The following is a 14,038-nucleotide window of genomic DNA, read 5'->3' as shown; positions in this document are numbered from 1 at the left end:
AAAAAAAACTAATTAAATTGGAAACTGAAATTGTCCGTAAACAGCTCAAAACAAATCAAAATATTTTGAAAATTTTATCATGTGTAGAAAATGGAAATATAAACAACCAGTGAAAATTTCATGTATCTACAGTCATTCGTTTTAAAGTTACACCTAAAACCAAAATCAATTTTCTCGAAAACAGATTTTGCGTAAAAATTGACCGTTTTTCCTTAATTTTTCTTTTGTTTTTCACGGCACTTTTTAAAATCCTGGAAAAATGTCAGTCAGCCTATGATATTACCAAAGGTGGGCATTAACTAGTTAAAAAGTTTATTTTTCTTATTTTTTAACTTAACTAGTTTAATTTACAGTTGAAGTAACTTAGCTTTTCTTAGTTGATTTTAAAAAAATCCATCAAGTTAAAAACATATTGAAATTTTTCGTTTATACGTAAATATTACTATATCAGTATAAAATAAAAATAATCCAAGACAAAAACACAAACATTTCTGTTATTTTTCTTGATAACATAATTTTGTGTATATTAATATATTTCATTAAGTTGTAAATTATATATTATGCGAGTTGCAATTATAAATGTTTTTAATAAAATTAATAATTTTAAATTACAAATTGACAATTGTTATGTTTTAATAATGTTATAGAACTTATAATATATATGAAGGTCATGTACTCATCTTCACGTATTATGACATTCCATTGCTATACGATATAAAAAAATATTATGCATTTATATTCATACTGTATGACTGTATGAGTGTACCTACTACCTATATGTCAGACAATTATTTTCTAACGACTAAAGCCTAGCCTAGTATAATGGATATTGGCTACAAACGTTTAGAAATGAATTATGATTTGATTAGGTATGCAAATTTATCAGTACTAACGTCTAGGTGATCATTAAACAGTTATTCTCGACGTATTAATTGATACGATAATTTGTTTCTATATATACCTAATGTAAATACAAAGTCGATTAAAGTGTATAATACCTATATACATGTATAATAATTTTTTCTCTGTTATAATTTATTGAGTATACCTATATTATATTATATAAATATATTACTTTAAATGGGTTAATAATTTGTATGTTGTAGCAAAAAAAATGTCTGATTATTTCCAACAAACTAACACTATAAATCAATCGGAAAATAATGATGGAAACAAAAAGGACGAGGTTAGCATTTAAAAAAAAAATTATCAGTTTAATTAATTTGATTACTAATAAGTTAACTCATTAATTTTTAATAAATCAACTGATTCATTTATTAGGTCATTGAATTAAAAATATTTATTTAAATATATAACATACATGTACATAATATTAGATAAAATAACACATAGGTAACAAACCTACAATACAATATATTTTTTTTAATTTTGAAAAATAGGTAATAACGTTTAATTACCAACGTTTAACTTGTTATAAATTAATATCGGTTTTTAATTCTCAGACACAGAAGTTAATTTAAGAAATGAAATTCGAGATTTAAAGGAATGTTTAAAACAGAAAAGTTTGGATATAATGATCTCTGAAAAAATAGCAAGTTTACATCTCAAAGAATCTTTAGCCGCAGTTAAAGAACACCTGTATAACCTTCAAGTATGTAGATAATCGTTAATCAATAGTCAGTGAGTATTAACTAATAATTATTACCTTTTTATTTAACTTCTTTCAAGATTTTCTTATTGTTATAAAATATTATACATATTATGCAACATTATAGTGGTGTATATACAGTACTTGAATTAGAAATAGAAGGGGGATACAAAAGTATTTAAAAAATGTGTGTACCCGAAAATTTATATTTCTTATTGATTGGGATTTAGGATTCAACTAGGACTACACTAAATTATTTTTGAAAAATACAAGCACTGTGTATATATTATGATAAATAATGGGGAAGTAGGTAACCACAAGCCTCTCTTCTGTACATTAGGAGTCGAGTGTAAGACCTGTGTAACTACTGTCTACTACCCCATAGGTCGTCATTGATTAGGTCGCTGAAATAGATGCGTTCAATTTGAATTCAAAGATAGTTAATAACCTATGAGCTACGAAAAACCATTCCAAGTGTCTGTTAGCCTATATTTCTAAAAATATTGTATTATTAATATACGCTTTCAGTCAAATTGATGAAAAATGTATTATTTTCTAAAATTTTTGTAACGAGTAGGTAAATTTTGCTCTAAGATTTCTCAAAAACATATTAACAGTGGGTTTAACCATGTATTGAAGTATTAGTACACGATTATATAAAATAAAATAATATAAGACCATTCCAATAGGAAGTACCTACATAGTATCAGGTATTTGATGAAACAAATAGGCACCCAACAAATTGCTAATTTATGATTTCTATTCTAGACATGATCTTCGTAGCATATTTACAGAAGCCTGTGGGGAAGGAGATTAATCTAATTTTAATAATAATTAGGATATTGAAACTATATTTTTTGTCTTTATCGATATCGAGTTGTTCTTACCCTTTAAAAAAAATTGTATGCATTGTGTGTTTAAACATTGTCACCAAATTATACATTTTTATATTAAAAAAATATGTTAATATCATTTTTTCATTACAGTTGTAAAGTAATGTCACTTGAAAACTATCGCTGCAAATGTGCAAGGAGACCAATAATGAAATACTAATTGTATTTTATTTACTTTATACCACTATTTAATTACTTTAAACCCTTAACTGGAACTATTCAATTTAAAAATCAATTATTTTTTTGCTTTTTATTTTTAGCAATTTCTTTGATTAGTTTTATCAAAGTTCTTTCAACTGTACTGTTTATATTACAATGTAACTTAGTTATATTTATTTATTTTTCTAATTTATCAAATTTATGTTAATAAATACCTTAGAGTAATGAATTTAATGGATACAAACAAATGTCAATTGTTACTATTTAGTACTTTTATTTGAACATCAGTCATAATAATAGTTCAATATTGAACTCTATACACCTAACATTCTTATTTTAAAAATGTTTAAGAATTAACATGATAAATCTTACAATAATTATGATTAATTTAATACCAAGTCAATTATTACACATCCAAGTACTCGGTAGATATTGTTTTACCATTTATTTGAATAGGAAATTTATTAGAGTCAAATGACAATTACACATACAGTTTTGAAAAATTATTCACAAGACAATAATTATCATTAAAAAATATTAAATTTAAATTTGATTTGTTACTCACAACGGAAATAGAGTAACTGGTTAAAAATATGGAAACAGGACACAATATGTAAAGCTGCTTTCACCATAGGTCACAAACGACCATTCAGTATATAAAACAGCTAATATTGTATTACTTAAAAAACAGTAATTGTATAGTAAATAAAAACTAAATGCTGAGCTGTAGCAACTGACAATATGTATTAAGAATATTAACAATCCAAACATTATTTTGTACTAGAATTATTTACAACAATAAATTAATTGTCAACTACAATACTGTCTAAACAACAAAACATTGATGTGTGTGTGTGTGTAGATATATATATTAAATTATATTATATTATTTACTTATTTTACTTAAATAGTTAAATGGGATAAAATAAATTGACATTACAATTTCTTTTTTTTTATTTAATGTTAAACATAAACTTAAAACATATTTTCAGTGGCTAAAAAGTTCTTAAAAAATTCTTTAGTTGGAATGAGAAACAAAAAAAAAAAATTTCCTAAACTTTGAAACACACCGAGAATACAAAATAAAAAAACCAACACGAGGTACTTATTTGATTATCTTATAATTTAATCAAAATGTTTATACAAAAGTAGCTTAAATTTTAAACGATAATATATAATATATATATATATATATATATATTTTTAGAAGACAAACCTATGAACTAAATTACAATTTCAATTTTTTATTTTGTAAATATTATTTATATTAATTACTTATGCTTAAGTAGTATTAAATTTATTTAAAAAAAAAAATGAAATTATTGCATTTATAATCCTGTTATTAAAAAAAAAACCATTAAGTTAATAGTCGGTGGTCAAGTTAGTTTAAGTATTCCAGTCAAGTGTTACCTAAAGTTTAGAAACTTTTTTTCACAAGTACATGCTCAAAACTTGACTGATAGTGAGTGACTAGAGACTTAGAACATGTACACAAGACAAATTAGTAGGAATATCCTGTTTAAAATTTAAAAAAAATCCAATTTTGTCTTAGTCACTCAGTAGCAAAAAAGCTTTGTTTTACATATTATGTATAAAAAAAAAAATTACATTTTTGGAATCAAATTCTATCGAACGGAGTTACCGAGTACATGCGGCACTATGTATAAATTATATAAAATTAAGAGACTTGTTCAATTGTACATTATGTCAGTTTACACATCATCATCTTCTTCTACACCATCTACATCGTCTTCATCATCTTCTGAACAACCTGTGAAAATAGTGTGATGTGAAAAAATAGATTATTAGGAATGTGTAGTGTAAGCAACATACCGTCAGCTTCATCTAGATCATCTTCACCTTCGGCGAATTCTTCTTCCTCATCTTCTTCGCCTTCGGGTTCATCTTCTTCATCTAGGTCTTCCTCACCATTTTCTTCTTTTTTCAATTTTTTCACTTCTTCTGATTTTTCCTATAATTTACCACAGAGAGCAATTAGTTATTTTAAACACGTGTTACATAACAAAATCACAGAGATAAATATAATAATAATTTTGTATACACTGGATTTAATATCAGACTATAATCGCTAAGGCGGTATTATAGAATTTTTAGAATGCAGGCATTTAGGCTGCGTACATTACGTCATTCCGTGCTGAAAAATGGCGTCGACAATTCGGGACGTGCGAGCGTTTTCAAAATATAATATTATAATGTGCGAAAGAAGCAACTAAACTTCGCTGGTCTCAAGAGTCCGCGTCAAGACACCGCGCGCGCAATAATATTAATATCGGGTGGATATAAATATATATTTTTATAAAATTAAAACAATAATTCCCCCTACCGACCGCACCAACGACAGGGCGATGGCCGAGATGGATCAGTAACGCGTCCGTCACCTTGTTCTCGGCGTATCCGTAACGCGCGGAAAACACGCGTCCCAGACGACGGTCGGCCGGTTCCCCCGCCAGCCGCGCCGACGGAACACAACGCCAACGTCTGCCATCCGTTACCGAAAAGTGGCTGCGGCGGCGCGTTCAAGCGGTGTGCGGTCGGTACGCATAGAGTACTCTCGGAGAGAGAACCAATTTCTTTTAGTATGCGAAAAAAAGGCCGTCTAGTTATTAGAACAATAATAACCGTACGACGCGCCGCAATAATGAGTACTGTATATTAATAATGTAATAATAACCAAAGACGCGAGTTAAACGCGTGTGTGCGGCGCGTGTAATTACACGGCGTTTTGTGGTCAATTTCCAGTACGAGAAAACGAGTACGGCGGCGGCTACTATGGCGGGGGTACCGCGCCGCTGTTCCGACGCCGACATGATAGACCGGGCGGGCGGGTGTGCTTACGGTTGGTAGGCGGGAGGGGGGTGGTGGTTAAAAAGAGACCGGGTAAACAACCGTCGGTGTGCCGGAAACAAACAACGCACGGCGTCGCCGAATGTCGGAATACCTACGACAAACCGAGGTGATTGGTGAGGGTGATGATCGAAGCGATGATGATGATGGCGGCCGCGGAGGCGACGACCGAAGTTTCCTGAACGGTATCGGGACAATAAACCACTCGGCGGACGATAAAAATCGAGATATGAAAATAATATAATAATTTCGATACAACGATCGGATCGAATGAGAAGTCGTGTTCGAAATATTAATAAACGAAAAAATTTCGAGTGGCCACGAGCGAGAAACACCTAAGTGTGGTACCGCCAGAGGAGTAAAGGACGCGAAGAAAAAAAAAACAGCTCGCACGCTTCTATAAGACCGGGGGTTAAAAATGGCGGGCATGCGGTGCGTTTTGTAATCGCGGCGGCGGCGGTCGCCGGTAACCGGCAACGCGGTGACGGTTGCGGCGGCCCGCGCAATATTTCGAAAATCAGGGAAAACGCGCGCCAACGGACGCGCGGGATCTGCCGCGTACGCGCGAATTTGTTGAATATATATACGAGTCTCTATGTCACCCTATCGAACAATATTGTTGTTGTTTTCGTCGTTGTAACGACCGGCGACGCCGCTGGGTTAAATACAAACTGAAGTATGTAGGTATATTATATAACAAAAAAATGAAAAACTGTCAGGACTACTTACGTCTGCTGTTCTTTTGGTGCCCTTTAGGTCGGCCTTGGCGTCCACAACATCGTCGGCGATTTTGTCTACGGCGACGTCGTTCTTGGCTTCTTTCGTACTCATTTTGGGGTTTTTGGTTTTGAAAATAAAAAAATTTTTAAAAAAAAATTTCAAAAAACGTACTGCTGGACGGGGATTCGCGACGTTTGGAAAATTGACGTGAATAACGCACCGTTACGGAGTGCGTGTGCTTGTTGCGGGCAGAAAACCTAGTCACACGGACTTGCGGACGGAAATAATCGTGAACACGAATAAAAACCGAATGTTATGCACGCGGGTCGGCACGGGAAGCGAACAGAGCACACGGACGATCGGACAAACGCACAGCGAATACGGCCCAAGCGAGCGGCGTTCTTTGTTTGTGAAGATGGCGCGTGCTGGTGGGGCTGGACGTCGCCGATTTTCTAAAGTCCGTTTTCACCGGTCACCGGCCGTTTAAAACCCCGGAGATGGTTGCTAAATTTTTTGGACATTTTTCTTAACGTGTTGATGCTTTTTTTTTGTTTTTAAATTGTCCACGGACGAAATCCGAGAAAAATCGAGAGGGGTTTGAGATTAAAACCGGAGGCCCGCGGTAATGGTGTTGAGATTAAAGCAATCGAGAGCGCGGCCTCGCGGACGCTTCAAGCGTTAATATCGAACAAAAAAAAAACACGACGCGGTGGCGGACGGTGTTTTTATACGAATTCAAAACATTGAACCAATTTCGGAAACAACAATAATTTATCACACACCGTAGTTCTGTTATTCCAATAATATAATATAATATTATTATTATGCAGACGAACGCACACGATATGTATATTATAATCTTACAGTCGTCGCGGGCCGATTGGGTACTCATATTAGTACCTACTTATTACTATTAATTTTTTTTCCATCGCATGTTCGCATCGACGAAAAATTTGTTTTTAATTATACACGTCGTACCGGCATGACTTTCGGCAAATGCAACACATTGTCGTATAGTATTATTGTTATAGAACATGTTTCGTGTTTTCTACACACTCTGTCGTCATTTTACAGCTTCTCACATAATATTATTATAAGAATTATGTATATATATTTGATTATCGGGGTACATTTTCAAATTCAGTCTAAAGACACACGTCGCAGCCCAATAATAATAATACCAATGATCAATGGGTTTTTCAATTTCAAGCACAAGACCGATATAACATGGACACATTAGTTTGTCTATGCAATATCATAATTTACCAATTGGCAATTATTACGTGTGCGTAAATAGTACGGTAACCACGATAGTCTCGCGGGGGCGCCGCCGCACTTCAACAGTATAATAGTGCCTTGGTCGGACGTAAACACACTTCGGCTATGGTCAGCGGGTGGGTGGCGTTCGGGTATACAGTACCGTACCGAGTACATACTTATTTATTCGAAATTCGAAATATTTTTTTGCGCGCGTTCGAGCGTTTTTACCTTGGACGTCAGCTGTGAGTTACCGACAGTTCTTGTACGACCGCTACGATCGAGATCCGAGAAAAATACAAAGCTGTTCGTCAAGACTTCGCTAATGGCCGTTACTGTTTGTTTAAAATACCCTTTCCCGCGCGTAAAATTGGTACACACACATTTATTATGCCTACAATATATTATAGTATAATAATAAATACTTATAATACTTATATACGTCCGTCCGTTATATTATTATTTAATATTATATTAAACAATTAACAGTAAACTGGTCTTATTGTTTAAGCGTGTGTGTGTGTGTACTGTGTACTTTTGTGTGTGTGTGCGTGTGTGTATGTGTGAGCACGTCGTGTACAATATACATTATATAAAATGGCGATTTTTGGACAGGACACAGGAGCCGTAAATCGTACCGTGTCCAATAAAATGTGTATTATAATGTTATGAAAAAACAATAAGGAATACGTATATTTTTATTATATAATAATATTACGAGTTTAACGGTTCCGGCGATCCAGCTCCGCCATTGCCGCCTCCGATGCCGCATTGCCGCCTACGCGCGTCGCCGCCACATTGATTTTCCAAAGAGAATATAAGTCGGACCACCGCGTGCCGGGGAAGTTGTAAAAACTCGCAGAGTGTTTGACGCGTCTGCTTGTAAAATTTGTACCAGAGGCCCGCGCGCGTCGTCGTATCGTAAACTCGTAACGAATAACGAATAACGATTATAATAATATGGCGTCACTAACTGACATTCGCCGCTATGCGCTCATTTAGATATAATAATATATTTTATAATAAAACGACGTGTAAAATAATATGTTATATTTTTCGTCAACAATATCAATCCGTTATTTCGTTATTCACGTGCGGGACTTCGATGAAATATTATGTGCGGTTCGTGGTGGACCAGCGTATAATATAATATAAATTTCGCTAAAATAAAATATACATAACAGTATTACGTTAATTTGTTGGACATAACGAATTATTCGGTACATGCGATCGTATGAAAAATAAAAAGCGGGGCGATTGAAGTTTAACAACAGTATAATTGAATATTATAATTTTTAATGGTCGATTAGAAGGATTTAAGTATATTATGATATAATACGATATCAAATTCTAATAGGTATTATATTATATTATGAGATAAAATATTGTAGGAAGGATTTAAATTTGTTGGCATCCATATTCATTATATAGAACTATAGAACTGCTGGACGATTTTTTTCTTGGTATGAGCGTATGCGAATACGAAAAATGTAAAAAAAAAATATCGTAAATCCAATGTACCGGTATACGCAGGGTCGCCTCACAAGGAAATCAGAATCTATATAATATTATTATAATGCGGCAGATGACAGCAGCTGGTGCCGAGCGTTGTATTGGGTACTCTCCGCTATAGACGCGAGTAACGATACGACGCTGTTCGAATTACATTGCTCGTATTTTCGACATCGCCGAGTTGTCTATGTACGAACCGCCGAAGCCGTTCGGCTGGTCGTGGCCCTAATGCCCTATGTGCAGGGGTGAAATTTAAAAACACGTTTGAACGTTTGAATATAATAAATAATAATGTATAGGCAAAAAAAAATCGTATATAATAGGTACCTCCTATAACGTGTATAATGTACGTCATATTATAGGTCCAGTCGGTTTATAGTTGTTTGGAAGGGCCGGCGGCGACAAACAATCAGAATTTTCATGAACACCCGGCTCACGCATGCGCGTGTACCTCCACTCGCGTATTTTTATTTTCGTTTTTAAAATTTCGCATTAATTAAGTTTGTTTTTCAACTAAATATTTGTGTACCATGCAGTCAGTCGAACCCCTATCGCTAACCAGTTTCGTACAAATTATGCTTTCAAAATATTATCTATATAATATTGTATATTATGCGTTTGGTAATGGGTATATACTATACAGAATAGTAATGTAAGCTATTATACTTATAGGTACCTACTGTAGTGATCCCTCACTATCGTTTATATTTTGAGTTCGACGACGTTGATGTGTTGCGTAGGAGAGGTTCGACAGAGTAACAAGTTACACCGTAATAATTATAAGTGATTTATTTAAGTTACAAAGAGTATAATGTTTTACATTTAATATATAAATTTGAGGACAGAGCGATAAGCACCTGCCCGAGAAAATAGTAATACTTATATGTACGTTGTACTGACGGTACTAGGTCTGAACTAATTCTAATTTGGCTATGGATGGAGACTCGTATATATACAGAGTCTCCCCTAAACTAATAAGTACACGGTAGAGACTAGGAGATGGATCAAAGGAGTACCGCCGCAGTTGTTGTTGTCGGCTCGCCCTTGTGTGTCATCTAGATTATTTAGCAAAGCAGTTTGGCACTTTTCGTAACTGGTGAAAAGTGCAATGATGTAGAAACAATAAATGCAGTGGTCAGTTGGTTGACAGCTTACACGTGCCCTTGTAATCTAAATCTGCGATCTAGTAAATATGATTAGTCATATTTGTAAAAATGTAGTAAAGCGGCGGTCGGTTTACTACACTACCTACTGAATGATTTTAAGTAGAATCATTGGCGTACTAAATTTAGTACTAATTTAGTACTAATTTAGTACTAATTTTACTTTTTAGGAAGAATTTGTTTGTGATATAATTTTTTTATCAATAATAACGGAAAACTAAAATTTACTAAAATGAATTGTATTGTACTTAGCCAAATTGTCCATCATAATAAAATAAACACCTTACATTTTAAAATTCCTTTGTAATAATCTTCTATGTAATCCTATTATTAATACAGCTGGACATTACCCATGTCATTATTGCATGTGGGTACCGATGAGTATATGAGTATTTCCAAGAAAATATCGTAGATATGGACGAATGGTGTAACTATCTTGACAATATCTTCTATCCCCAGTCCCCGTGTTAATCTGTAATCGTTATCGTCGTTTTCACGAATTACCGTGGCACTAGGTCAAGTTTGGACTAGCCCACCGGGAGATCGGGAAAATTCCTGTTGGGCCCTATGCATTTTATGGGGTACCTATTAGGCCCCTATACATGAGGCGATTGCCATGGCAATGTGATCTGTACGCGATTTATGCAATACAGTAGAAAACGTTTATAATTACGTTCAAGGGACCAAAGAAAATAGGTCATAATAACTGGTTGTCATTATAACCAAAATGACTAAAAAAAAATTGTAACTTCAATAAATATTATTATTATTATTATTATTATTATTTATTTATGTAATGTATAATATAGAAAAAAAGTAAAGATAAAAACATTTAATTATGTAAATATTTAAATTAATTAATTCAATTATTATTTTTTAAAAATCTGTTATTTCATTTTAAAACACTTGTTCGATTTTATCTTGAGCTTTCCATGTGTTAGAAATCTTAGAGTGTCCTGTGCCCCTAATTCATTAGGTATGTGGGAATTTTTTTTCATCTTTTTTAAACGAAACATGACATTTGATTTTTCTTCAATTGTGGATTGCTTTCGTTTGCTCATTTTACAATTTCACAATATTTAACATAATCACACAAAACACATTTAATCGCATGACGATTACCTTAAAATAAAACTGACGACTAAACAACGATGAAATTATCGGTATTATCATTTGTAATAGAACCTTCAATAAAGTAAAGTCATTATAGATAAGATATTTTTCCAATATAACCAAAAATAACCGTCATAACATCCGTATTGTCATTATAAAGACGTTATAAAAACCGATACAAATTGGTACATACAATATTGGAGTTTTGCAGGGACCTTAAATCTAAAGTCATTAGTCATTACACCCAATATGTCACTACAATCGGAGTCATTATAAACGTTTTCTACTGTACGTGGATATGAGAGGACCGCATACGAAATTGTCGTGCGATTATTATTGAATATTGATAGAAAATTATTATGTATTATAAAATATAGAATCTTATAATAATTAAATGAATATGCTAAAATACCCGTTGTCGTCAGTCGGCACTACGGTCTCCTATCTATTTTTATCTTTATTTTATTTTATTAATCTTGAATATCGCTTCAAGGACAAAAACGAGGTAACATTAAATTTCTCGTATATAGATCCAAAATATTTTAAACAAAATAATTACATTTTTGTCCGAATCAGATTTTTAAATATTATGTTTTTCGTTAAATTATTTTTAAAATGGCCCAAATCCTATCAAAATCAAAGCTACAGATCTGAGAGAAGAACTACTAGACTATAGGAAGTAAATTAGTTATCTTTAGCAGTTGTCGACTTTAGCAGATTGGTACAAACACTATCGTCTACCAATCAGCATAACATACCTACTTATTACCTCGTGTATTACTATTGATTATAAATACTAGTATTTATCATGGTTGTAGATATTATACAATTATACAAAGTAGGTATTTAGTATATCAAATGGTATAGTAGCATACAACATTTTTTAACATTCAACAACAGTGATATTTAAAATAAATGATAGGTACCTATTACATATAATATAAATATATATTTAAAAAACATATTAAATCACATCAACATTACCTAATTAGTAATTAACATAGGTATATTATATCTTATAGGTATCAATTACGTAGGTACCTAATTATAAAAATAAATATTGGATTTTTATTCCATCGAACTTTTTTTCGCTGAATTTTCAGGTAGAATACCCAGTTAATCAAATGCAATACAGTCAACTCGCGATATAACGAATATCGATATAACGAAAATCTTGATATAACGAATAAAACTACCGGTCCCTTGAAAATATCGCGGTATAATATAATTTCGATGTAACGAACTTTCGATATAACGAATTTTTTTCTCGGTCCCTTGAAATTCGTTATATCGCGAGTTGACTGTATAATATTCGAAATATACATTACAAACTCGCTGTATGATAAAAATACCGTTTAACACCTAACAGTGTAATAGCATCAATAGGTACTTATTATAATACTCATTATATTTATATGATCAAATAAATATAATAGTTACCTGTTGGCTGTTTAAGGCTGTTGTAGTGTAATGACATAAATTACATACCATGATGATGACATGGTGACAAAAATCAAGATGAATAAATTTGAATGGTTATACTATAATACGGACAGTGGACAAAATTTAATGGGCTAGTTAATTAATAGAGATTCATTCGGGATAAATTAAATAGCTGATCTCAGTGATGAAGTAATGAACCAATAATAGGCAATAAGGATACATGGAGTAGGTGCCGATATGCATATAGGTATACCTACTATAATATGGTTAGGTAGTATTTATTATTATTTATTTGATTTGATGTTAAAATGATTTTAGATTTAACAATAGGTATACTTAGTATTATATTTACTTAAAATAAATAAATAAAACATAATTATACATTGTTAATTTGTTACTAATTATCTTACTTCGCTATAATACAATAGAAAACCGAATTTACCAAATTTGCAAATAGATACCTACGCGGCTGCGTAATAAGCATAATATTCAGCCTTGTTGAATATATTCATTAAAAATATTTTTTTAAACATTATTGTCTTTATTATTAGCTCTATATTATTGCTAGGTGCTTGTATGTATGCAAAAATTTAAAATATCCATTGTCCATGAGGAACGAAGCAGGTAAGTTTATAGTAGGTGTAACTATGATATTTAAATTATATTTTGTTATTATATTTTTAACTGCCCTTAAGAGTATTAGTATTAACTATTAAGCATAAAGCAGTTATACATTATACATATCTGAAGTAAAACTATTGTACATTTTTTATAATTTATAATATTTAGATAATAAATAATAATTATAATAAATATTAAATTTAGGCTAATAATGGCCATAGATCATAGCTGCTGGGCTCTAGAGTCTAGACCAATAAAAAAATATTTAAAAAATTAATATATTAAATTTAAAAGCAAATACAAATATTTTATAAAGTAATCTCATTAAATTTTTGTGTTTATTTAGAAGGAGAATATTTGCAATTTGCATGCCTATATTAAAATACTAAAATACATAGGTATATGTACAAATAAGTGATACATACCTATATATTTTCATAAATAAAAAAAAGGTGGGTAAGTGGATTTCGCTCTGCTGTACAGTAGGTTACAAGTCGGTCACTGTATAATGGTTGGTATTAAATTTGAATTCAATGATATAATATCATTGTATAAGAAAAACGATTCTGAGCTGAGACGGTATGTCAGGTATAAGACATAATATTATATTATAGTCTATAGTATTTAAAAAAAATTGTCCTATAATAGGTACCTATAATAAATATATACATCAACAAAAAACC

General features: G+C 32.0%; 1 protein-coding gene and 1 long non-coding RNA gene across 3 annotated transcripts; one reads left to right on the top strand and one right to left on the bottom strand.

The window, feature by feature from the left end:
• The first annotated feature begins 1,019 nt into the window (after positions 1 to 1,019).
• On the top strand, positions 1,020 to 2,925 carry LOC103307672. 2 transcript variants are annotated; one of them, XR_001679615.2, is made up of 3 exons: positions 1,020 to 1,186; positions 1,464 to 1,641; positions 2,596 to 2,925. It is a non-coding gene; the product is annotated as an uncharacterized LOC103307672 (long non-coding RNA). The 2 variants fall into 2 exon arrangements; XR_510799.3 differs by having other exon boundaries at positions 1,026 to 1,186; positions 1,464 to 1,612.
• A 154-nt stretch (positions 2,926 to 3,079) lies between these two features.
• On the bottom strand, positions 3,080 to 6,644 carry LOC100166325 (glutamic acid-rich protein). The gene is made up of 3 exons (XM_001948517.5): positions 6,256 to 6,644; positions 4,495 to 4,633; positions 3,080 to 4,432 (listed from the first exon to the last, which is right to left on the bottom strand). The coding sequence occupies exons 1-3, from the start codon at positions 6,355 to 6,357 to the stop codon at positions 4,374 to 4,376; spliced, it is 300 nt and encodes a 99-aa protein (XP_001948552.1). The 5' UTR covers positions 6,358 to 6,644; the 3' UTR covers positions 3,080 to 4,373.
• Between the last annotated feature and the right edge of the window lie 7,394 nt (positions 6,645 to 14,038).

Source organism: Acyrthosiphon pisum, chromosome A2 (genome assembly GCF_005508785.2).
Source record: "Acyrthosiphon pisum isolate AL4f chromosome A2, pea_aphid_22Mar2018_4r6ur, whole genome shotgun sequence".
In the NCBI taxonomy this organism is placed as follows: domain Eukaryota; kingdom Metazoa; phylum Arthropoda; class Insecta; order Hemiptera; family Aphididae; genus Acyrthosiphon; species Acyrthosiphon pisum.
The sequence above is the reverse complement of the archived record's forward strand: the minus strand, read 5'-3'. Positions and strand labels throughout refer to the sequence as shown.

What these genes read in the sequence shown, in the direction of transcription:
- LOC100166325 (XM_001948517.5), bottom strand. Translation starts at nt 6,357, where the DNA reads ATGAGTACGAAAGAAGCCAAGAACGACGTCGCCGTAGACAAAATCGCC. An exon ending in GCACCAAAAGAACAGCAGAC is followed by an intron (nt 4,634 to 6,255) that starts GTAAGTAGTCCT and finishes GGTAAATTATAG; the next exon opens with GAAAAATCAGAAGAAGTGAA. An exon ending in TGATCTAGATGAAGCTGACG is followed by an intron (nt 4,433 to 4,494) that starts GTATGTTGCTTA and finishes CTATTTTCACAG; the next exon opens with GTTGTTCAGAAGATGATGAA.